The 27,926-nt window shown below is 32.1% G+C and overlaps 1 protein-coding gene across 1 annotated transcript in view; it reads left to right on the top strand.

The window, feature by feature from the left end:
• The first annotated feature begins 636 nt into the window (after positions 1–636).
• The window catches only part of LOC118186279 (uncharacterized), a 284,508-nt gene continuing 257,218 nt past the window's right edge, over positions 637–27,926 (top strand). Inside the window, exons 1-2 of the mRNA XM_085822330.1 lie at positions 637–761; positions 20,644–20,744. Coding sequence (XP_085678456.1) covers positions 689–761; positions 20,644–20,744 — 174 coding nt within the window. The 5' untranslated portion in view covers positions 637–688. The remainder of the gene's footprint in view (positions 762–20,643; positions 20,745–27,926) is intronic.

Genomic DNA, 27,926 nt, shown 5'->3' with positions numbered 1-27,926 from the left:
CGGTTGTATGAACAAATGTAGTCGATGATTAATAGTTGGGATTTCTGCATATAGAGATCTAATTTTTTTAACGAGTGACTAACCGATTTCTTGCTCTACACGGCCTCTTTCAAGGTTGCTCAAAGCAAATTTGATATATTATTGTACGCCATACGTCACATATTGCGTTTATGAGAGTACCGACAGGTGCTGGGCAAACACCGTGCTGCATATCGTTATGATAATTCAATTCAACCTTGAAAGCAATCTTTGGATACCATCTGTTCACATTTTCTGAACACATGTATAGATATATTATACATACATTCTGCGCGTGTGTGATATTTCTCTGTATTTGCGACAGTGTATACTGCTAATGCACCTCAACTTATATATGTGTACATGTGTGTATATATGCTGATAGCATATATAACTGTATTTCAGCCCTGTCATCAATTATGCATGATTAAAAACCTAAATTAAGGTAAATTAATAAAAGTAAATTCTGTCAAAACTGCTATAGAAGGTCATTACTGGAGATAAGGTAGAAAAAATATTATTTACTGATGAACAAAAATGAAGATATGTTATTCATTATGTAATAATGTTTTTCAGTCACATGTCATTTAATTTATGATAAAATTTCACATATTAATACAGAATATTTTCTTTTGCAGTGTTTTATAACGTAACGTGTGGTTCGGATACAATGCAAGTAATTCTCAATCTTACCACCCATCCATCTTCAATGGTTTATCTACAAAACCTCAAGGGGTATCCAGGTAATTTTTTTTTAATTACTCTCAGTTTTTTTTCATTACCAGAATTGTAGCTAAATAACTGTATCAGTAGTTTAGTATTTTCCTATTTTTATTTCGTAAAAATTTTTAATTATCAGTAATCAGCAATATTAATCGTTAAATAAGCCTTAAAATTAAATCAGGCTTTCAACAAAAGTTTATTCTGATCACCTAACGAGCTCAAAGCATATACCATATTAATTTGAATACAGAACAATGATTCTGTACGTCTTAAATTAACTGTAAATCATACGTTAGTCTTACATAGTTTAAAAGTCAGCCAGTGAAGATATATTAACAGTCAATTAAAAATATATTAACGATCAATTTAAAGCTATACTATAACAATTATCACCACATTCCTTTTTTATACAAACACTACATAAATAAATAAAATTATTTACATTTTTCTTAGGTTGCAATAATTATCTTTTTAAGTTGCTATCCTTCTTTCCTTGGTTCGTAATGTACTTCCTCAGATTAAAAGTTTATGTAAACTGAATACCAAGCAGCATTCTTTAACAGTAGGAAGCTAATCATAACAATGAGATGAGCGGATTTTACGTCCTGCCTATAAAAATCGCCTTTGTAGCAGTGAAAGAGTTGCCAAAAGGCTTGGTTGCGCTCAACAGCACGAAACAGCTCAGCAGCTAACTTGGAATTTCTTCTCTTAATCTATAATTTTTCTAAATTAAATGTACCTCCTTGAAACCTGCATCTGAAAATTAGCTGGTTTAGCTCTCAATAATGTCTGCGTCACCAAAAGTGTAATTAACAATATCTTGGGTAACTTAAAAACTGGAAGATCAAAATTAAAAAAAATATATACTGTCATCACTTGTATAAAAGAATAAAATTCCTTTTGTTTTACATGTTCTTTTATAGAAAGCATTTCCAGATAACTGTATAGATAAGGAGCCCATTTAAAAACTTAAGTTTTTCACATTTTTACTAAAGGTATCACTCAATCAAAACTCTCATAATCTGAAGATCTATTGCCTTTTATTCATTTGCTAAATTCGAATAACAGGTCTTGGCCAAACGTTTCAAAACATGTTACTGGAAAAATGTTTTGACGTACTGTATTACCATTTCAAATGTCTGCAGTAAATGGTATCTATATAGATCACGTTTTGCATATTTTACTTCACCCACCAAAATATTATATTTTATAGTTAGTCACTGTATTTAAAACTTACACACGTAACACATGTACTATTAATGGTCTGATACTAAGATAATCTGATACGAATAATCAAAAATATGATGTTTTGAGTATGAGAAAAACTTATATATAGAAAAACCAGTTCGCATTAAAATTGTCAGCACCTTTCATCAACATATCTTGTTAAATGTGCGAGATTTAAGTACTTTGCAGGATTTTTTAGATTTTTAACCAAACTTATAATATATTAAATAATTATAACATTTATCAGGCTTCCAAGTTTTCCAATAAACTTTTTGGATCTCTTGGTAGTTCGCCTTCATGTGGCTAAGATGTTTAAGCATGGTATGGCTAATAATTTTCTGAAAATTTTTAATTTATGGATTTAGTCAAAAGAAAATACGATCCAGTATTAAATGATATAAAGGCTCAGTGTAACAAGGTGGTGATGATGAGTTGAGCGTTACGCCCCCCCAAAAAAAAAAGAAACATGGAGTAGTGTAAAACAATAATCAAGAAAGTAAAAATGTGAACTAAAATAGAAGAGTTCCATGTTATATATTTGAGTTGTAATCCAGAATAAACATAAATAAATAAAAATTAGCAAACTGATTAGCCAAATCATTCAAATTTTGCTAATCGCGTCTGTTTGGCTAACTTAACAGGTAATCCCTGGTTAGGTTCACATTGTTCAGAGCGAATTTTCGTTTTAATTTTTGGTATAAACATATGACATAGATGTTGACTGAATATAGAGTATAACTAAAAACTTTAGTGAATTACATTTAAATTCATATCAGAATTTACTTTTGCCGAAATTTAAAAAGAGTTGCAAATAAATTCTATCCAGGTTAAGGGGTTAGCAATATCCGAAGCGTAAGTTTACAATATCAACTAGCATACATTTATAAAACTAGCACATTATACTACGAAATTTAATTTAATATTTTAATTAACAAATTGGCTAGAGAATTAGTACATTTATGTTTGATCAAGTCTCACGCTAAATTACAAATCTACGCAGCAAAGTCTCAACTCTTACTGCAGTAATAACCAATAAAACAATTAGTACACCTCATAATTTTCTTCTCTGTATGAAAGAGAAGGCAAAAATTAGCTTCAGACCGAAGCTGATTTTTGCCTGAAGGTCTGAATGAGGGTGCTTCAGAAACGCATGAATACTTAGAATGACTTAATTGAAACGATAACTTCTAGTCAAAGTCTTGTAATATTACCATTCAGTGAAAACTAAATGGCATTAAGGATAAAAAATAAAATAAAACTACATTTTCAAGAAATCACTTGAAACAAATTTTTCGAAAGTTTTAAAATGAGCATTTGATAATATTGCAAAATTAATGTAAATATTTCTCTCTCGTCAACTAGCTGCCGCACACAAAGCTTTGAATAATCCCTTCCCAAGACAGCGTTTTCACCACCTGTTCAGCACAACATACAATGTTCACTTCGTGTATAATATACATTCATAATAGATTGCAGTCTCTGTGTGTGAGCTTTGGGTTATCTGCATTGTAACGTGATTTATGCTTGCGGAATTACACTACGATATTTAGAATACTGATGAACGTATAGATATAATAGAAAATTGCAAATTCATCTCCGGTAAAAGCATTTATAACTGTTGAAATGAGAGTCTAAATTATCAGTTTCATATTTGGAGTAATACGTGACGTACCGCAAAGCCTAGAGAGTTTTCAAGGATCAACATATAGGGTCTCTCAGAGAGGATGGTGGGATATTACGAGGTATCTGTGAAGTATGTATTATATGAAATGGATACATTTAATTCAGTATCTCAAAAGGGTTTTGTGCATGTATTTTTATTATGCGTAAGAAATGCAAATGGAAGATAAGCTCTTGAATCAGTTTCAATGCGAACTTGCACATGCTACATATCTTTTTGTTTCCTTAAATAGAATAAATGAAAGAGGAAGATGCAGAGCTATTCGTCCTGCAGCAATATACAGCACCTTCTCTTGAGTTAAGTGCGAAACGAATGTAACCGTTTGAAGGATGTTGGCCTGGAAGAAACTCTAATCTCCCCCCACCAAATATTTTCTGTGATCATGGTGTCAAAACGGAAGTTAAACGGAATTAATAATAGTGATCATATCAAGAAGGGAACCGCGAAAACAAGTGCATGGGTTATATCATGAATTTTTGAGAAAATATAAATTGAAACTCAATATCACTATAGTGGTCTGCTATGATTTTAATGGTCAAAATAAAGACATAATTAGGCTTTTGATTTCGGAGCAGAAGATTCGAAAAATGTGCAGTGCCCTCTTCGGAGCTTGAACTTACAAAATCTGATTGCTAGCCGCATATGCTTTCCAAATACATGTAACCCTCGTATAACACAGTAGATAGGTTCCTAGAAAACGCCGTGTTGTGTGAAACCGTGTTGTATGAGACACAGAGACAGTACAAAAAGGGGGGAGGAGGTTACGTTCCGAAAACTTATTAAAAACAAATCATTTTTTAATTCTACATAAATAACTTAATTTTTACTAAAATATGTACGTATGTACAAAGCAAAATATTACATATTTTAATTTAACGCAACTTTAGTTTAATAAATTTCTTCGTCGTCATTGTTCAGTATAATCCACAGAGAAAGTTTTTTCGGTGGAATGAGATCACCTTCACTTTCAGAATTTCTTTCTTCATTTAAAGTTCTGGCATTTTCTTCCCTCTTTAAAAATCTGCAACTTTACTTTGCTTACTAGTTCTTACTGGATCATTTTAAGTTTCTCGATGTAGAGCTAAACAGTTTTGCAGCTCCCTTTTGAATTTTCAGCTTATTTCAGCGGAAAGATCTGCACTCAAAAAAGTAACTCCAGATTTTCAGATAAGCGTAAGCTTTCTTTTAATTTTTTAAATGTTAAATTATTAACTTTACAATCTTCATACACAAACTTCACATGTCCTCAGAAGCGATTTGATTCACTGCTTCGGATGCCATTTCTACCAAATCATCGTCAATTTCTTCTTCCGCTAATAAATCTTGAAAGCCCTCAATAGCCATGTTAACAAAATCTTCGCCTCCGATTGATTTAGTAAGTTCTAATATGCCATCAATTTCCTTTTCTGACGATTCACGCACGTTTTATATTTCAACTGAAAAGGGATATATCTTCTTCTAACGTGCTTTTAACGTTGATGCTTTCAGTTCTTTCAGCGACAAAGATACGATGTCGATTCAGTTCTTAATTGAAAATGTCTTCCAAGCTTCCATTACATTAACTGATTTTGAATCGGTTACGTCTAAAATCTACTGTAATGCTCTTCTTATGTAATATGTTTTAAAGGTATAAATAATACCTGCATCCAATGGTTAGAGTAACGAAGTAGTATTAGGTGGTAGGAACAGTATTTTGACATTGAGATGATTCAAATCTTGTGGGTGACATGAAACATTATCTAATAATATTAAGCGCCTTTAAGCTTAAATTTTTCTGCCTTAAATAACGTTCAGCGTCTGGCACAAAAATTTAAACACTAATCTTTAAATATATTCCCAGCTACCCAAGCTCTTGGAATTGCTTTCCAATATACCGGTAAGGTGATTTTTTACGCCTTTAAGCGCACGAGGATTTAAATATTTATAAACTAACAAGGGTTTTGTCACAAAGTCCGCCCCGCATTCCTGCAGAAAATTGGCGTTATACAATTTTTAGAGACTGTAAATCCTGATCCAGATTTTTGTTTTCGATATAAAGGTTCTACTGGCATTTTTACCACTAAAGTCCAGTTTTTTCTGCTGTGTATCCTTGTTCTTCCATAATATTTTCAGTTTTTTCAGGGTACAGCAGCTTAATAAACAGCTCATGCATATTCTCCTAGAATTCGTACGCTTTGAACTGCAAAACGCGTTTTCAAAATTTTCGAATCAACCTTTATTTGCCACCAAATCTGCGTTGAAAGAGGATTCTCAATTTTCTTTAAGGAGCTTGGAATTTTGGATTATTTTTTGTTTAATGGTATTACATCCAACGGAATTCTTTTTTGGCAGCTATCAATACAAATGCTGAGTGTCTTTTCCATCTTCTCAATTATTGACGCCCTCGGAGGCGAGATGCACTTTTTGCGGATGTCTACGATTCTGCAGCAACTGCACTTCTTATTTCTTTTTCATTTTTCTTAATAGTCCGGACTGTTTCTTCATTCCAATTCAAAATTTTTTACATTTCTTCAAATGTGAGATGCCTTTTCTCCTTTTAAAAGACTGTCCAAGATTTGTAAATGTACTTCTAAAGAAATGAATCTCCTCTTAAAGTTTTTTTTTTATCTTTATCAGACATGTTTGGGGACTGAAACTTAATGTCTTAAAGACAGAAAAGTTTTTACTTTACACACCATGACTCGACGCAGACTGCCGACTAGCACCGTGAGACACTTTTATTTTCAGGCCATAGAGACGAGGATTCATATTTTGGAAGCCAAACGCACAGGCTGCGCGTCTTAGAGCACTTACTGTGACCTCATGTTGTTCAATTTCTTTGATAGTGAGGTTTTTTTCATTTTTATCTGGGAACATTTGTTCATATGGGTCGTCTGAGGACATTTGTTCATCTGAGGACATCTGAGGTTCGTACTGGTAGCAGATCTTGAAAGACAACTGGCAGAACTTACAAAACAAGGATTCTTATGTATTAAATGAATATATGTGTGTTTTGCATAACGTGAAAATCTTCGTGCAGAGTTCGTTAAATTTCTTTGCAATTTTATTATCGTGTTAGAGCCAAAACGTGTTATAGGAAAACCCTGTTGTAAGAGGGTTCCCGCAATTTATGAATCGTGTTATAGCGAAACCGTGTTACAGGATGCCGTGCTGTATGAGGGATATCTGTACACTGCGGGATCGCGCAATAAGGAGTAACTTTCATTCTCCTCCACTTAAAAATCGATTAGGAAAGGGGGCCCAATCATCAAATCCTGGTGATGATCAATTATCGCCTGCTGCCTTTTTTATCTTGGCGCCACTGAAGAAATATTTAAGATTTTTTAAAACCATAAAACCGAAGAAATCCGCAACGGCCTCTCCGGGATTCAAACTCCTGACCTTCTATTTGCTAGCTGGATGTGCTTCCTGGTTACAAAATAAACGTATTTGATGAGGAAGAAGAAAAATCATACAAACTTATCAGAATTATTTAATTTTATTCGTGCATTTTTGAACGATTGATGTGAATAAAAATACTTTTAATCATTTCCTATAATATACACTTCACAGGAACTTCGTGAAGTCGAATTACTATTTATCAGAGATCCTGTAATTAACATTGTTTAATAAGTTAAAGATATGAATTAAATATGAGAAATATGCTTTCAGATATTTAAATAATCTTAAGGTCTTTTTACGCATAGTAAATAATAACCTGAAAGTAATACTTCAAAATCCGAAAAAAACAATAACTGGTTTTAACTTAAATTTTGATTTCCTAAATGAAAGCAAATCTTACATAAAACTATCCACCAAATCGCTTTCATCGTTTCAAACGGATGTAGCGTAAGAAGAGTTTGCTGGAAGAATAGTTTCAAATAGTTTCATCGAATGTGGCAGTGATGTACTAATAAGCGGATTACTCAAAAGTGGTCCTCTAGCTGAACAATACACTCAGCTAGAGGTTCAAAAGTAAGCGTTTTTCAAAATTCTTTTGAAACCATCTTGAACTTTATTTACTTTTTTTCCGCCTACTGTATTTCTTGTACTATTGATAATCGATTTTCATCTTCTGCTGAAAATGATATCATTATTTCACTTTTATCCCGAGACTTTGAGGTGCTTCAGTTATGTGATATTCTTGACTTCCGTCGCATATAGAGTTCTCTTTTCTGCTGCTGTGTTCTGTTTTTCTTACTAGCTCTTGATTCAAAATTTCTTGAAGTCATTCTATGTATCATTCTGTTAAACAGCAATAAATATTTATTAAATGCCAAATAGCATACAAATAAACAAATAAATTATAACATAAACACCATCCTTTTTTTAAATATAAGTAATACTATGTTGCTATTTAAAATAAATAAATAATAGTAAAATGTGGATGATATTTTTTTAAAAATATTTTCGAGAGAGAAAACTAGCTTAAACATCTTACGTATGCCATTTAATACCTTTGTTCGATTCTGAACATGCGTTGAGAACCTTATAATAGATAACTAAGGATTAGTCACAAAATCAGGAAATGTTCTACAATTATAGTTCTGCTTTTATTCTTCTAAGTGAACTAACTTCTAAGATATAGGAAACAAATTATATACTGTCCTAGTAAGTCTCTTTGCCTTTTGAAGTCACACTCAAGTATATGAGTTTTATGTAGTGCAAACATTTCTCTAAAGTTTAAGTTAAGAGAAGGGTAATATATTCCAAATAGCGGCGAAAGCCTCATACATTTTCAAATACTCTACTATTTACGCTATGATCAAAATATTTAAAAAGGAATACTTTATATTGAAACAATAACTAAACTATTCTTATATTTTAGTTGTTAAAAGTGATATTTTAAAGTATAGTCTCAGAAAAGTGAATAATTGTCCTTCAGGTCATAGATATATGGATTTAAGTTAACAAATCAAACAATGCACGTTTTCAAACTATAATTTTTATCTTTCTTGTTCCATTATCCAGAAATGCAAAATGTCCAATAATTTTATCAAGAAAAATTAAGTTTGTATACGATTCATGAAATCGATGGTATCGTCCTTTTCGACGAATGAAAATTACATAGTTCTTACAATTCTGATGCTTCTATGTAGGCGATTCTACGTACTTTTGACTCAATCATACTCGTAGAACATTCATCTGTATAAAATTAGTTCAGCAGATCTGTATAAAAGTTATTTTTCTGCATTTTTAATATAATTTTTCATGCAACCAAAATTACCATAGTTTCACAGCCTACATAATTTGATTCATTTCTAAATCTGAGTCACGAAGTTACGACTAAACGTTCAAGAGAGAGAGTCAGTCGCGCAACCTTTGACTGCAAAGTCCCGTTTAATGCACAAAGTTTAATACAATCATTCTTCCTTTCTCTCTCAGCATAAAATAACGTAAGATTTTTCATTAGTTTGACGATACGTAACAATATCATTCCAATCAGGAAACGGTTGGGACATTTAAATAGCTTATAATCTTTAGTTTTATGAAAAAAGAAAATAACCCATTCTACACAAAGGTCACAGTTTGTTTTTTAGTTTTAGTCCTGATGAAATAACATCATTTACTGAATTGCTTTACCAAACCACTTAATATTGTTACTTATCATATGTACTACTTTGCTGGAATACCATGAACAAAAATATTTAGCTTTTGATGTAAAGCTGATATATAGTAATTTGCTTTCCATCATTTTTAGAAAGACTCGTCAAGGACATCTGCTGTCTCTTTTCAATTAGGAAGATTGATTATTCTTCACATAAGCTTTATGTTTTCTTTTATGTATTTAAAGAATGCTTGTCGGAATGCCTTTCTAGATCACTCTACAAATCCTTGGTTTGTTTAGAACAGTTGTCGTGACTTAAATCCTTCAGGTGACGTTGAGTATTTGAATTCTAGCTACAAAAATAAACTATATGTGCTTTTAATCATTGGATCAAGATATTAAGTTAAATTTGAATATTTTAACTTTAATTTAGTTTAAATCAAAACTAATATTTCACACATGACTACATTTATTTATTATATTTATATCTTTAAAAATTTAATAAAACTTAAAATCTGAACTTCTATAAAACGTTTTGGAATCCTGAACAACTTTCTACGGAAATCCGGGTATCGTCTTAATCCAGGTGAATTTTCTCTTTTTCACATATAAGAGTTAAAAGAAATGTATTTGATATATTCATAAATATTGTCTGTCTGCCATATTTGAAAATATATGATTATCATGCGATATTGAATCATTAATTGAAAATAACAATCTAGATTATTTCAAGGCATTTATTTTATGTTCAAACTTGTAATGACATAAATTTGTTTTAATTAAAAAATGAGAGATTACTGAACATTTCGTCATAAAATAAAAAAAAATTAAGCAACATTTTTGTTGTTGATTACTCTCTATTATTCTAAATTGAACGAAAATACACGAAAATTATACACTGAAATGTACTTCGTGAAGTTAATAATTTGAAATGTTACAGTTATTTAGTAGAGAAAAATTATTTTAACTTTATTAAAAAATAATTGAATGTAATAATTGATTTTTAAAAGTAAAACAATGCAAAACAGAAGAAAATATTTTCACTCTTGTGTAATTGAGTATCAAAGTAAAATAGCTTTAGCTATCTAGCAACAAACAGAACTTTACAAAATAAAACAACTTCTTGCAATCTGCAATTAAATTAAGACATAACTGAATTAAATCGTACTGAAATAAATTCAGTTTTTTTCTTAAAATGTAAACAAATAGTAGTTAGGATTTCGAATAATTAACATAAATATCATTTATCATAGCAAAGCGTTCAAACAGTACAATCATGCTTTTATCTAACGCAACAGTTGTGCATTTTTTAATCTTTATGCGAGTATTATTTCCTGAATATCAGAAGATTTATTGCATAAGTAAAAGTTTAATTTTCATTTATGTATTGCAGTTCTAGCTTTTTTTAATTGCTTTTAAAAAATAAACTATATTTTGTTTTTAGTCAGACATTTCGAGTAAACCTCTTATATATTTTGTACAGTATAAACATTATATTCTCTTTATATGCGAAAGAAATTTGCTAGAAGTCGTAAAATTAAATATTTTTTTTTCTTTGTTACTTATATTGCATAAAAGAAGCAAGGCAAAATCGCATATTTCTTTAGAGCCATAGTCTTATCAATTTACTAACTGCGCTATATAAAATTTCGGAAAGTACAATCCTAGATATTATTCTAACTTCAGTTCGATTACACACATATTAACTGGGAAAAAATTAATATTTCTAATCAAGTACGAGTATAATATAGCCTACCAGACGTTAACCATAGTAGTCCTAGTGGCTGTTATATAATTTCTAAACTTGCAGATGGGATAATTTTTATATATAGCGGTAATGCTTTTACCAGAATTTGGCACAAAATCTTGATACATAAACTAATAAATTTAGATTTAAAACTTCATTACTAAATTAATTGCATATTAACCAATTACATATTATTATCGGAAAAAACTGTTCTACCGCAAAGAAGAATTTACGCTATTTTTCTCACGTTCTGAGCTCATTTATTTAATATTTATGTACTCGACATTCCTCTTGACACAAAAGTTAAATTATTGTTTGCTGCTGATTCAACTTTTCTTAACCAATTTGCAAATATAAATAGTATCCAAACTGAGTTCCTAAATGCTTTTTTTAAGTGTGGCTTACTGACTTAAGAGTGGCTGTAAATGCTAAGAAATCAGCTGCAATAACTTTACGAAGGGATGAAAACCAAAATAAAAAATCATGCTGCTTAAAGAAGCAATTAAAATGGAAACAGAAGCAATATAGTATCTTGGCTTTACTCTTGAATCATATTTTAGGCATATATTGCTAAAACCCCACCAACTCAGTCGAAATCTTCCTATCACGCGAACTGTTAATAATAGTACAGCCAAGAACATTCTCACTAAAAATAAATTAAATATATTCAACACCTTGTTATGTAACTTCGAACTTATTACATCACCAAACATTACATACTATAAAGGACATCCGTATCCTTCAAATAAATATACGTATACTAATACTGAAAATGAAGCCGTTCCTCCATATTCAAAACTTTCATTGGGCACACACTACCTAATATTTGTGCATAATCTAACAGTTTAAGAAGAATGCTAGGCATGAAAGTTTTTTTTTTGTAAAATCAGGTAATCATTTCCATAAAATAATTTTCATGGTAGAAAATGCACCAGCTATACGCGTACACGCAGGAAACAGAAACTTCGCAAACTGACTTAAAAGCATTTAGAGAGATAGCGGATGATCCTTGGTACATAAAATTAGTGTACTAAGACAAAAATTCAAGATTTACCCTATTACAGAATTTGACCAAAATAGAACTGTAAAAATTTGTATATTTTTAGAAGAGCATTAAAACACCATAACCAGACTCAAACCATTTCCTTAGGACAAAAACCATGTATAGCCAATTTTATTAATATAACGATTTTGAATTTATTTTGTCGCCCAACGGGACTGTAGTTAATGAATCTGCCTACCGCACCGAAAGGATAGGGTTCGAATCCCAGACAACGCGTGGATTTTGTAAATATATAGTGTCTTTCCGACATGGGGACACTCTAAACATATGGCAAGCGGATACTCCTCTAGTGTAGTTTGGCGGTAGGGAAGCGAGCTGAGAGATCCTCGGACCATCCCGACGGGTGATCTGCCTCAAAATTGAGGTGAAACTGGGAAAATCGTATTGTTACCTATATGGTAATAAAATTTGGGGCTTGTTCCGTTTATGTCAGACAAGTGAGATTAGTCGCAACAACAAGAGTATTTTATTTTTCACTAATTTCTATATATATTTATGATTTTAAACTTAATATTTCTAGTTTTAATTTTTGATTAAAAACTTCATTCTTACAAGCGTTTTATGGTTACTTGTTACTACTGAGGTTGCTTGTTTCCTTCGTACATCTGTATGAAAATCAAACGCGCATAAAACTAATGGATCACTTGAATCCTCCTGCATCCCCGAAAAGGTTTAAGATATTTAATAAAAAACTTATTGTGTAGCATTTAGGGACAAAAAATTAAGTATGAGAATGTATAGGAAGTAACCAGGGTTATCGGCAGCCCCTAAGCGTCAGCGCAGTCTTATTATCTAAGCTTTAACGAAAGAATTGGCTCGCTCATGAAAAATGAACACGAGCGTGCGTAGTATTTTAACAGATCTATAAAATTTAACAACCGATATGCCGTAGCAAAGTCTTTCAATTTTCGATTTTCAGAGTTTAATCTTTTAGTATACTATGATTTAAAGAGACAAATAAAGCAAAATTATCATATATACACTCATCATATATTTAATCATGCATCCTTCATACAATTGGAATATTTTGGACTAGCTGACGAATAATTTATTTTTCCTAAAAATAAACGAATGAATATTTTAACAGTATCTTAAGAGCTATTAAGATAAAAGTAATTAAACTATTGTTTAGCGGGCCTAATTATGTCACAAAATGGGGGAGCTCTATGCATAATGCTAAGAAACAAAGAAACAGAAGTAGAGAATTTGCCTTCTTCACTAAATTATTCTTCTTTACTCCATTACTTCATTATCTTAGCAATGTTATTTTACTTTTCAGAGTAAAAATATATTTAATTATATTTTTTTATGATTTACTTGCTTCTTTCTTATTTACTTTAATTGCTTCAATATTTTCAGTTCACACTGATACTGGTTCGAATCTCAAGAACTTCATTATTTTCTTTGCAGTTTTATAGTAGAATTTACTGATATAATCACTCATAATTAACTTTCGTTTAAGGCCCCTTTTTAAGGTTATTTTGTGATGACGTTTATTCAAACAATGAAATCGAAGGCCGAAGAAATGTGAGATCATTATGGATAGTTTCATTTAAAAATTCGAAATACTGTTCTCTTTGAAACAGACAAATTATTAAATTTTAGAGGAAAAGAAATATGACAGATAAAATCAGCTGGAAGTCTTGTTGAAAGTTTTTTTCTTTCACCACAAGTAACCTTATTACACTGAAAAATTCAAGACGTTAGCAAACAACTTTTCTAAAAAACGCCATTTTCCAGAATCATTTTGAAACAATAGCAGCAGTAAGAACGATGCGTAAATTTTTATTTCCAAATCTCAACTGCTGTCCCTAACCTAGTGTTAAAAACTGCTTAGCATTGTAGACTAAGAACCTTTAAAACCAATGCAAGGAGTTATGAATTTATTTGGTATCCGATTCGAATTATCAATTGATGATATTAATTTAGCTGCTCGAGCAAATAGATTTCGTAAATGGTAGTCTTGACGAGGTTCCGCAGAAATTTACTTTTCAGCGTAATAGTAGTTTAAGTAAAATTCATAATTCATTGTGATAAAATGTATTCTAATTTAATTTCAAAATGTATATGGAAGATAATTGAAAAGCTGTTTACATTTTTTGTTTACTTAAATATTTTTACGTAAAAGATTCACTGAAATATACTTTATAAATTTTATCCAGGGTCTGTTAGAAAATTTAGTATCTTAGGCTGTGTTCAGACACGTGTATAAAGGGCATAAGTGGTTAAAGCCGAGCTGCGTTGCCAAGGCAACCAGTCTGTGCTACGTCACATAATCTAGTGTAAGGTTCGTGGCACAAGGTTCCAAGTTTTCAACTTTACGCCGAGTTTGGGATAAGCGTCGACCAATCAGAGCGAAGCTAAAACGAAGCGCTTTCTTTAAACGATTTCGCTGTTATATCGAAGGCGACATTTTTTTTTTTTTTTTTTTTTTTTTTTTTTTAATATGGAGCACATTGTATCCGAATGAGTTCTAATCGTATCGGAACGAAATAATGAGTTGTTCTCGCAAGGGATCTACGATGATGACATGCATTTTTTAATGAGTTTTCACAATAAAATGAAAAATATGGATGAAACTCGTAAAGCGAACGTTAAGCTCAGGATCATGCACGCTGTGTATGATCCTGTAGATGATTAATCCCATCCATTATTTTTCATTTTATTATGAAAATTCTTTAAAAAATGTATGCTTGCAAAATTTATGCCAGTGAGTGAAGAATTGTCATAATCTGTCAGCAAATGAAAATCATTAAAATTAATTACTTCTGACAACAGACGTGGATGAAACTTACATCTACGACATCTCACAGCAGAGCAGAATTTAATTTGATTACTCCTATGATGTAAACATACCAGTTTGCAGAATTATCTACAAAAATTCCTGAAAGTTAGTGTTTACTACGCACTGTAGTCTCCCGAGAGTAAACCCCCTTTAAAAAAATATGAAATTCAGGGGTGCGGCTTATACATGCAAATTATTAGAAATAGATGTATACAATCAGCTGGCAACACAACAAAATGTATTTAATTATAAACGTTCACCCAACAATGTATATCATAAAATACATTGTTGGGTGAACGTTTTATAGTATTGTACTAGTTGTAGTTGCTGGTCATGGTGACCAGTTGTGGGATACTAGTGCTAGTGATAACTGATACTGGTAGTGCAGCCAACTACTGTAGTGATCGACACAGTGACAGTGAATAAGGAGTGCTAAGCACGGAATTATGTTCCTTTCGATTAAAAATTAAAAAAAAAAAATAATGTATTGTAAGCACTGTTTTCCGCTTAACTGCTTTCACACCTGCAAAATGGAAAAATATTATATACAGTCTATCTGTCACTTATCCTCAAGATTTTTTTTAAAATTATTCATATTTAGAATATCGTATTTCTCCTAAGAGAAATTATATATAAAAATTGATGAAGGTTTTATATATATAAATATGCATGTGCATGTTTATAGTATAGAGAGTACTACAGTACAATGAGGAAATATTCCATACTGCTTTTGCACAGAAATATGTGCCAACCAAGTATTGGTCTTTCCAAAAAAATATCTCTAGACCATTTCGTTCTTTATCTTTTTTTACCTTTTTCCGTTGTCTTTTGGCTTATAAGAAGGGTAGATAAAAGAGCATTCTGTTGAACCAGTAAAACTTTGTGATGAGCTGAAACAGCCATGATAAAAAAATAACGAAAACAAGCAGAGCGAGCACGGGAAATCAATCGACCTGGAAAACAGCGTGCGAAAGGTGTAGACATATCCAAATGCATACGCAAATTTAGCTTCTCTGATTGGCCACAGCTTAGACCCTCGTTTTGTAGGTGTGAACGGAACTCCCGTATTTTATGCCCTTATGACTATGCCATTTATGCCGCAGTCTATGCTCTTTATGCCGTCATCTGAACGCAGCTTTACCCGAAACGAAGCCATTAAAGTCCGAAATAAGCAAAATTTGTTTTCTATGTGTTTTCTAAATCTGTCGTTAAGTGTCTGTCTGCTAAGCGGTCAAAGGGTATCAGATGACTCAGACTATCTGTTCAAATTTTGCACATGACAGGATCATTTGAATGGTAAAATTAACTGCCACAAGAAGGAACTTTTGTTTCCGTGGTATTCTATAACTTTTTTCTGAGATATCTGTCTATTATGCAGCCTTTTAAAACCGTAAAGAAACAACCTAAGTAATTTTAAATTATAAAATTTTAGGTTTTTAATTAATATGACGAATATTTTTCTTTACGGAATATGTAGTCAGATTTTATATTCTCAGCGTTCTCCCACAATCAGTGTTAAAACTTGCATTAACAAATTTCTTGACTTTCTTTTGAAGAACGTTAATAAATGGAAGTAGGAGTTTGCAATTTATTGCTCAGGAAATGGAGTTAGTAATCGTTATTTTCGAATAGCTTACAATGAACATTGCTGCCTTTATATATAAAATCAAATATGAAAAAGAACATTTAAATAGCTTGCTTACAAATTTCTTTTGAATGAAATAAACTAAATGGTACAAGTTCTGATTTCCCTAATGCAAGTGAAAGCTTAATTCGGAAGTGAAACAACAATTTAATTTGAAAGTAAAATCTTCATAGTATGACGTTAACAGTTATCTAGTCTATGCTGAATATGATATCTCTATATAATAGCACTTTTGAAAGTAAAAGTAGCAATACCTATTTATGGAGATAGATGGCGCAATAAAAGAAATATAATTCAGAGTGGTCTACATTTTGGTCAAAAGGGATTTAAATAAAATACCGCCACGTGTATCTATGTATGATGATACAAGACAGGAAGACTATGAGACTGTTGCTAATCTTTCCTCAGAGTATTCTCCATCAAAACTGGAATGGATTCTGGATTTACGTGTCTTATTACGTATAGGTTATAAAAATATCAGCGGCACTTTTATATACTCCCTTGACGCTAAAAGACAGATAGGTCCATACATCATCAGGGACAGAATGACGATTTTAGTATATATGTATTTATCGCGTTAGCAATAAATCAATGCATACTGAAAGCATTATAACGAGTAAAAATATATTTAAAATGTCCAGAACGGGCTACGCTTGCCAATATCTTATTTCATCTGCATTAGGAGTTAATTTATTGGAATTATTATGTGATATACTTTATCAATTTTTGTTCGGGTTTGGGGAGGAGATAAAGTATATAGTTTACAAGCTATTTCTTAATAGGAAAAATTTCAAATGCAAATAAGTATTTATATTTCAATTAAAGGACAGATTTTAACAATAAAAATTACTTTATTTTGTATTTACTGTTTTGAAAAAGATGGAAATGTAAAAAAGGAAAGAGAAAAATGGCTAAAATTTCCATACTGTTTATAAAATGAATTACATATTAAAACTTCACAAATATTCTTAATGAAATAGCTACTGAAAGCTTTAAATCAACCTTTTTTAATTTTAATTATTTTCTGATTATAGCTTTTGAATTAGAATAGAGGTTTCTGAGGGCCTTGTCTTAAGAATAACGGTTAAACAGTTTGCATGTGTTTCGTGGAACTTCCAGGAGTGAAAATGTAGGTCAGCAGTAGATTAAATTTTACAAATGAACTAAAATGTATTATTTATTGATTGAAATAACATACTTTATGTAAATATGACATTTTCGGAATTTTCATTATCTCCTTCTTAGGCAGAAATTATCCAATGGCAATTAACTACATTCGTTAACTCAGTGACTAAGCAAAACTGCCTACAAAACAGGAAGGCTTGAGTTCCCAACCATAACCGAAGACTTTACGCTGCATCTTCATTGAAAACGATCTCTTAGAGGGGCAGAAGGCTTTCTGTACTCCGATTCCGCTTTCTAAAGGCGTTCATATATTAGGTATACAAATAAGTTTTGAGGGATTTACATAAGATATAATTACTAGTATTAAATCCTATCGGACAATTTTGTAAATGTATTCAGGTTAAAGCACCAGCATTTCCGTTTAAATATCAGTCTGTTTCATTTCGTTGAAGTGTAAACAACAAACTTTCTTGGCGCTCAACCCATATCAACCTTTGCACCAAATAAAACAAAATTTGCGGGAAACGCTTATTTTTTTATATTAATTTTAATAGAGGTGCAGCTGATGGATATCAGTTGATCTGCGAAGCATATGGGGAACATGCTTCATCAATAAAACATGTGACCAGTTTTGTTTGAAAACGCTGAGTTGAGGGGTTGTTGGACCAAGATCCATGCCAAACTCAAGAGGAGCTCGCCAAAGCCTTGGAAGTGACTTTTTAGCGCGTTTTAGAACTTTTTTAATATTATTTTAGTGAAGCGATTTTAAAGCGTCACAAAGCTATGGGTATTGTGCAAAAACAAGGAAATTGGGTTCCATATAAACTCAAGCCAAGACACGTCGAACGCCGTTTTTTCACGTGCGAACAACTGCTCTAAAAGCAAAATCGGAAGAGTTTTTTGCATCGAATCGTGACGGGGGATGAAAAATGAATCTACTGCGACGACCCAAGGCGCAGAAAATCGTGGGGTAAGACCGGCAATGCATCAAAAACTTCAACGGCCAAACCGAATATTCATAGTAAGAAGCTAATGCTGTGTGTCTGGTGGGATCAGTTCGTAGTGATCTGTTATGAGCTACACCAGCCTTACGAAAATATCACTGGAGAGCATTACAAACAATAGTTGATGCAGTTGAGCCGAGTATTGAAGCTCAAACGCCTCCAATATGCCAAAAGATAGGACAAAATGATCTTTCAGCAAGACAACGCTCGCCCAAATTCTGCAAAACTCGTCAAGGAAACTTTGGAGGCGCTTGAATGGTATGTCCTACCAAACCCGCTGTATTCATCAGATATTGCTCCTTCCAACTTTCACTTGTTATGGTCGATGACTCGTGACGCGGCCAAGCAGCACTTCACTTCATACTAAGAAGCCAAAAATTGGGTCCGTTCTTAGATCGCCTCAAAAGGCGAGGAACTTTTTAAACTCGGACTCCGTATGCTACCTGAAAGATGGAGAAAAGTCGTAGCTAACAATGGAGAATACTTTAAATAAAATACATTTTTCCAATTTCTCTGAAAACAAAAACAGTTCAAAACTTATTTGTACACTCAATTATGTATGCTCAGCAATATTTGCCCAACTAACTTACGTTCTATTGTTCTGTTATTATGAAGTAGTAATAGGACGTTCTATTAAAGAAGTAGTTAAGAAAATACATTAGAAAGAAAATATCTAGACATTCAATAGCAAGGCCGTTTCTGTTTTAGCATTCGTTTTTTCACAGATGTTTTGGAGAACTATGGCAATTAACAGTGGACAGGACTAGGGGTGGACGAAGTCGGCCCACAGCCGAATTCGCTTTTCATAATTGCTTAATCGGACCCGTTATGAAATTCTATGCAATATTTTCATTCCTTTTCTACCTGATTTTGTACGCAAACTACCGAAATCAGCAAGTGTATATGCGAATATGTGTGAAAGAATGTGTTAACTGAGTAATAACTGAACTGAGTATTTGCCGAAGAATATAATCCTGCCAGCATATATAGCAGCTTTAATTTAGAAATTAAACGAGAAGATATGAAATTAATGTAAAAAGGTTACTCAGAGCAGGAAGCTTAAAGGAAGAACATTTCACCTCTAAATTTTTATTTGAAAATGAAACAGTATACATGCTAATTACTGGACGACTAATAGAACAGAACCCGCTTTTGGCGGACGTATATTTTCTAAAACTGTAATTTTCTCAAATTGTAATTGTAATTTTTTAAATCTTTCTATAGGGGAAGATTGTTTACCTTCAAAATTTCTACCGAAAAAGGGTGTTCCTCTCCTGCCCCCAATCACATTTTTCAAACAACAGGGGCACCACAAAAGGTGGTCACGGTCCTGCCGACATCTTCTAGATCAGTGGCTCTCAATATTTTTTGCTCTATACACACCAATCGGCGTTGCTATACCATGTTTTTTTCCTTTCCAAAACTCGAAAAAAATATATATAGTTATTAAAATTTATATTATTTTTCATGTGTTTTATAAATCAAGCAAGAAAAAGTATAAAATAAGTAGAAAAATGACAAAACTTGAATAAAAATAGTTTTTCATTTTCATAAAATAAAACTAAATAAATAAAATTCTTCTTACGTTATCTACAAAAGCCGCTCCGAATTTGTATAGTAAATGATATTTCTATTCATGCTGTTTTTTCCAGGTAAATAAATACTTACAGGTCACGTCGTTGTAGTGTAGTTTGTCAGAAACATTTAAATGCAATTTCCACACCTTGTTTAGATATCTTTTTAGAATCTTTTTATTTTTTGTTTAGATATCTTTCTAATTTTTAAGTATAAATTCTCAGTGTTTCTTCAAGTCTAAATTTGAGAAGCATATCATTGGATGTTCCAAATAAAAGTATATACTATCGAAATCCAAAATTATGGTAATTTGTTTTGTATTGGGATTATCAGGGTCACTCTGTGTTTTATAGTTACGTACATTTGCCACAATGCAGCTTGTTATATGTACGCTCCTGATAGATATACATTAATAAAAGAAATACTACATTGAAATTCGATCTTGGTGCACTTTTATTTGGGACACCATGTAGAATAAAACTTTAATCAATAGAATACTTTATATTTTTCTCTTCTATTACAGGTTGTGAGCCGCATGTAACTCAGAATTTTGTTTTATTCCATTTAAGTTTGAATGAGAGTGGTGTTCATTGCGGTGTGTCAAAAATGTTGAACAAGCACACAGTAAGTATACACATTTGTTTTTCTTTTAAAGTTTTCTCTTTCTATTCTGAAACAAAAATTCTGAATATTCGATAAACGTTTGAGAGTTTCGAATTTTGAAAGTATGTGTGAAAAACTGAAATATAAGTGTATTCTCATTACCATTTTGGCCATGAATCAAACATTGAACTAAGCGATAACGATAAAGAAATATCCAGATTCATATTCCTCTATAAAGGCTTCATCAAAAAGGAAATTGTCATAAATATTTGACTGAGATGTTATTGCATAGTGTTCGGATCCCTTTGAGAAATATAAGACGTTTATTTTCATGACCTAAAACGGACATTCTTGATTTATTTTTTCTAAATTCCTATATTACTTTTTTAAAACGATTTTGTGTTATCTTATCATAAAAATTGAATAACAATGAATAAGAAATAAATTAAATAAAGTTTATAGTCAGCTGAAAAGTTATATATCCTGTCAAAAAAATAAAGAATGCTCTAAAATGTGTAATGTGTGTATAAAAGCTCATCTTGCTACAATAAATCATGATATATGTAAATTTATATAAACAGTAATTTGTAAAAACACGGAAAATAAAGTAAATTAGTTTTACTTTTATTTTCTTATTTAATTGTACAGTGTTGGTTTTAAGAGAGCGAAGCGATTTCATGTGCTTATTAAAATATAAAAAAACTAAATAGATGTTAATTTATTTCACTTTAGGATAAAGAAACATTAGTTTAAATTCAATTTACGAGTAAATGCAACGTGTAAAACTAATGATTACACTAAATCAATAAAAGAAGATCTCATAAATAATTTTAAGAGACATAATTTAAATACTTGTATAACTCACCGGAATCGTTTGGGATAGATTATCACACTGTTGAACTGTTTATACTTTGCAAGTTATAAAATATTCTATTGAGGGTTAAATCAATTTTACCTATAGTATCAAATATATTGTCATAAATATATTGTCATTGTTTAATCAACATTGTTGAAAATCGAGTAAGAAATTTTACTCCATTATTGCGTTACGAATTTTGTTAAACATTTAAAGCATGCCATTATTGGCACAATTAAATGCAAATTTTGCTTTATTTATATTCATTAATCATTAATTAATACTGGTACGCGACGTGAATAATTAATTAAGGGTCTCATCAATATTTCGTCTGTTGAAAATTTAATTTACGCACTATTGCAAATGAGCTACTTTATATAAGTTGTCTCATAAATTGCACAAATTTTTAAAATGTAATAAATCACTCAATGTGAAAGAAATCAAAATTTTTTTTAAAAAATTTTCTTCTATATATACCCTTTGATTCAATATTGGAAAACGGTATCTGTCATAACACATCATATATAGCTCCCCATTTTCGGCAAGTAGTTTGTGTGCAGATAAAATTCCCGAGGTTTTTTATACTAACATTCTGTTGATTTCATCAATGGTCCGTTGAATGTTTCACTTTAGATCGGGAACTGTTAGTGGTTTGTTCACATAAACATTCAGCATAACCATAGAAAAAACATTGCACTGAGTCAAGTCACAAGACTTCGCAGGATATTTCTGGTCAGTGACAGAGTGTCAAGTTCCGCATCCAAGGAACTTTTGTGAAACTATGCTTTTGCTGACTCGTTGGGCGTAACTAGCCCTTACTGAAACCACTTGCTAAAACTCGCGACATTGGTATCATCAAAAGCAGGCTTGAACAAAGTGCGAAATTTACGAATCGTACATCTTGTTTTCACATTAATTTTTCACAGTCATGCCTTATTGCTCCTTAGTAAACTGCTCCGTGGATTATTAACTTAGCAAATGCTCAAATAATCGGAGTAATGGTAGAAAGCGAAACTAATAAGAACTGTGCTGACAATCTTCAAATAAAAATTGCTGCGCAGTTCATAACTTGCGCTTTTTATGAAATACCCTACCCAGAATGGTACGATAAATAGTGCATTCTTTACCGTACCACTATGGAAGAGTATGTGTTTGAGCGTGGCGCTCTCAATTTTTTTTATTTCAGTGTTTTTAATACAGATCAAATATTTCTCTAATTTTGGAAATGTATAAAATTTACATGTACTTACATCATCTTTCCTTAAAATAGAGACGATGTAGGTAATTATAAATAAACACTTTACATTCTTGAACAATCTGTGCTTACATCAGCAGAAGAAACAATGTCTAAAGTAGCTAATTTTCTGATGAAAGAAATTAAAATTTAAAATGATTTAAATTTTATTTTTTGAATTTCTATAACACTTTCTTGCTCCTTTCCAGATGCTCTTCAAAAACCATTTATTGTCAGTATTTAGTCCAGATACAAAAATGGACTTAAAGGAGGCAAGGTTGCATATTAATAAAATCCTATGAGGCAAAAATATCTCTAATTTACTTAATCGCTCGAACATCAAAGCTTAACGTTGTACCTCAACCTTAATTGTGCTCAGAAAAGCTTTCATAAGCTGCATAAGATTAAATCATTTAACATAAAGTTCATTTTATTAAGAAGTTTAGAGTATACCATAAATTTATTGAATATTGAACTAAATGGAAAAAATATGAGTATACATTTACTCTCTATTAGTACACCTAGTTGAAAGCTAACTGCGCTTAAAAATATTTGAAACACTGAAACTCAAATTAACTACTGGATTAGGAAGAGCTATTGATAATGGTCATTAGTTTCACTCTGTTATGCTGAGATTCAAAACAATTGGTAGAAAACTCTGTAACATTGTCTGTTTCAAATGACGTAGCAAAAACAAGATTTTCAGAAAGGTATTAAGTTCTGACTCCAGAATATGTTTCTTCTTTTCGGTATGTGTTTCATTACAGCAAGAAGAACACCCTATGTTAAATTGTCAGGATCTCTGCAAATTGCTATTACACGTATTTTATCTAAAGCGTACTGTTAACATGAAAAATATTTAGGATTAAAATTCTGACGCACCGTTTCTACTATATGACGAGCCATTTAATAGCTATAAATCAGAAATCGAGCAATCGTAACTCGTCGGACACTTGCAAACAAGCCAGACCAGGCTTCATAAAGTGCTTTAAGCATAACATATTTTGTTAGACGCTCCATTGTCACTACACTGTTGTGCAGTCTGAATTCGTCACTTCGGCGATCCTTAACTTGTATTCAAGATATCGAGGACACTGGTTAGAATTTTCGAAGAAAGGAATACATGAAACTCAAATACCAGTATTATAAAAAAGCTCTTCTTCAAGAAAGCTTCCAGTTTTCAAATTAATCTTTCCTTAAATAACTTGAGTTAGCATAAATAAAGGGAAAATAACAGCTATGAATACTTTGGCCCTCCTCATGTCTTACCCTGTATAACCCAAGCTTATAAATGGAATTATGGTCAGCTACAGACAAATGCCCGTGATTAAGCGTAAAATTACATAAATAATTTTGAAATATGAGGAATCCCATAAAATAAATATATACCTTAGAATATGAAGGATTTTAAACCGATTATAATAACCTAGAAATGTGTGCTTTTTCAAAAGCGTTATCAATTCGTAGCGGCACGGCAAAAAAAATGTTACTTAAAAATATATTTTTCAAGCAAATAGATAAAACTGTACAGATGTTATTCATGATGAAATTTTTTGACTCCCCATTTAGATTGAAATCATATGTTTCTACTAATTCTTCACAAAAGTATGTATTGAATGCTCCATACTTTAGTTGGGATTTCGAGTTTCATTTTGAAATAGAACTTAGAATTCGAGTCCGTATTTTCATTTCATTTTGAAGGAAAATTTATGCTAGAGTGCTTTTGGTTTCTTCAGTCGTAATATAAATGCAATTAAGTTTCAATTCAAAAATGATTCAAGAATGCAACAAAACAAAGGTAAATAGATCTTGGAAGCTTTGTTGTGATGAATTAGTTAGTTGCCTTATAAGGTATTTCTCCTACCTTCTTGGCGTGCCTTCATGGTGTAGTGGTTCAGCACACTGGGCAGTATTCCAGAAGTCTGTGGTTCGATTTCCAGCGAAGGCGTTTGCTAATTTTTCATCTTGCCTGCTTCCAAAAAATACCTAATGTCTCTACAGTGGCGCCCGAACTAAAAGGGTGTTGGATGAGGTTTCTCCACACCCAGGATTTGGCGATTGGGTCCCCTGAAAACCCCAGTCGTCTTTTAAAAAGGGGAGTATATAAGGTATTTCTCTCACCTTTCTAGCGTGCCTTCGTGGTGTAGTGGTTTTGCACGCTGGGCTGGTATTCCAGAGGTCCCTGCTTCGATTCTCGGCGAAGGCGGTTGCTAAGTTTTCATCTCTTCTGCTTCCAATGAAAATTCTAATGTGTCTACAGCCTACTTTGACTAATTAATCTATGGTAATCAAAGTTTGAACATGTAGTAGACTATTAAACTTGGCTAAGATTTCTTCGAAAAGGTATATACCGTTGTTGAACAAAATCGCAAGCAATACAGCAATATACATATTATTGCTTTTTTTAATGAGAATACAGTTATAAAAAGAGAGTGAAGAGATGAAACTTTTTTTAAGGGATCTCAAGCTTTAGATGAATCTTTATCCAAAACTCAGAATATATTTTCTCTAAATTTAGATGGTCTTTATTTTAGCCTTTATTCGCAGAGAAAAAGATAACATTAATCCAGTGTTAAGGCAAAAAGGATGATTCCATATAATGAATAATGAAACAACTTTCCCAATTCTCCTACATCAATCTATCCTAAATTGGACTTTCGCCAAGTTCGACCCCCTCGTCCCGTTATTTAAAGATCAGGAAAGTGGAACCTTGAATCTCCTTCTGATATCATCTTTGACGTCTTGACAAGCTTTGCAATGATTGCTATTATTAATCGTGTTACATGTTAGAACGTGTATTTTTCCGTAGAGTATTTTATGTGAGTGTGCATCCCTCAAATATTTATCACTTAGAGTAGTACTTCAATAGGAACTGTGTTTAAGAATCAGGGGAGTCATCATAAAGTATGCGGTGCGGACCTATAACTGAAAAAGAAATTAAATTATATAGCAAAGTCCTTATTTATTAGTGTAAATATACATTTCTTCAATTAATCGTGGTTTTTATTCCGAATCAAAAATTTAAACTACCAAAGTTGAGGGCTGTCGCGTCTTCTTTTGTCCATCATCGACTTTGCATGCTGTTAAATGAGCTGTTTTGGTTGGTTGATTACACAATCTTTCTCCTCATTTCTTCTCGCAATGCACCAAAATTGGCGAATTTGCCACAGCTGCATGTGGTCGCGTTATTGTATGAGAGTGCTTGTTGTTTACAATTGATTTTAGGCTCTTTTAGTTTATTTCATAAGGCGACTTTTCTTCTTCGATTAAGTTTTACTACTTATACTATAGTGTACATTTAAATTAAGATTGGTTTATTCCGTTGTTCTGGGCTTCTTCCAAAGTTAAATATGATAATGCACTAAATTAAATAGAGTACCTTTTCTAAAAATTTGAATTATAACTAAAAATAAAACAAAATTGCTTTTAAAGTACTTAATTTAATAGACATTTCCAAGCATTAAAATTTTGAGTGCCTAGGATTTAGAACAAACATAAAACTAAAATTAGTGAGCAGAGATGAGATACATGGTAGACGATAAGGAAAATGGTTTAATAGGAAATCAACATGACTTGATAGAGTTTAAGGAGAAAAAAGTAAATTTCTAAGTTCTTTCTTCTTTGAATTTTTGAAAAAATTAACAGTGATTAGCGAGATTTGATCGACACTAACACGTTAATCACTAGGCTAGGATAAACTCTAACATGTTAATCACTAGACAGGCATTTTCGTATTATATATATATAATATAATATAATGTAATATAATTAATATATGCAAGAAAAATGAAGAATGTGTTAAAGATTAAATTAGCAGCATAAATTAATTTCCCTTCTCTATTCTAAAAATAGCAACATCTATTTGCACTGCGTCATTTCGAGAAAAATCTATGTTTTTAATAAACGTGTGACCAAAAAAAAAAAAAAAAAAAAGACGAAAAAAAGATCTTCAGCTTATAAGGTTACTTTTTTTTATATAACCAGTTACGTTATGATTTATATCTTTACTGTCACATCTCATTCCCTTTTCCCTATTGGAAAAAAATACATGAGTAAGCAATATAATGAAAAGATCAGTAAAACTTTATAATGATGCTGTAACAAAACAAAACTTCAAAAATTATATATATTTCTCCACAAAACGATTAGAGGCCTTTATAAATGCAGTCGTTACACAAACAGATAAATTTAAATTACCTTATAAATTGCAGTTCAAGAGAATTAAACATACGTATAATAAATAATACATAATTTTAAAATTGTATGAACATATTTAATATTAATTAAAGTTATACAGTTAAACATTCTTTGGAAGCATAAACTAATTATTGAACTCCTAACAGATGTTAAGCGAATTATCGCCGTGTCTGAAATGAAATACAGAACCTTGAAAAGATTAAAATAACCTATTGTTACGAAATGTCCAGGCGCGGTAAGATAGCTTCTTCGCAAAGCAGTTCTATGGTTGCCATAAAATGGCAAAAAAGGCAGGGTTGCCACTTTGGTGAGAAATCGTCCATTCGGCGATATTTGGCGACAAAATTGTCGATATACCATGGACGGATGGAGAACCTTCTGGAACGAATTCTTACGGTTTAGCGCAGAATGTTCTTGAACACAAGCCGAAAGCTATATAAACCCTGCTGGTCCGCAGTCAGGGTGTGCCTCGCATAGAGTGCGAGATAGTGTGCCTCGTCTGGAGTCCGAGATAGTTAGTTTCGAGCTAGTCAGTCCGTGCGGAGTCGTTGGAGTTGACAGCCGGGCAGCGAGTGCGGAGTGGGTCGTCGAGTGCATCGAAGAGTCTCTTAGTGTATCGCGGTTAGTGGAGAGTCGAGAGATTATGTTAAGCTCCGGGAGCGACTGAACCGAAGTGTCGGGAGCTGTGCTCTGTGTGTCGTCGAGTGCATCGCGAGTTGTAGTGTGGAGAATCTCGAGAGTACGTGAAGTTCCGAGAACGACCGAGCAGAGTCGGGAGCTGTGCTCTGGTGCTTTGCAGTGAAATGGAAAACATAACAATAAAAATACATGAGACATTAGTTAGAAACTGTGTTCTTGATAACTGATAACCGATGCGACTTGGCACCAGCAATTAACAAATTCCAGTCACAGGAAT

Source organism: Stegodyphus dumicola, chromosome 8 (assembly GCF_044657685.1).
Source record: "Stegodyphus dumicola isolate Sdum_Otavi_A_Nest chromosome 8, ASM4465768v1".
Classification (NCBI taxonomy): domain Eukaryota; kingdom Metazoa; phylum Arthropoda; class Arachnida; order Araneae; family Eresidae; genus Stegodyphus; species Stegodyphus dumicola.
Note: the sequence above shows the minus strand (reverse complement) of the source record. Positions and strands in the feature narration are given on the sequence as shown.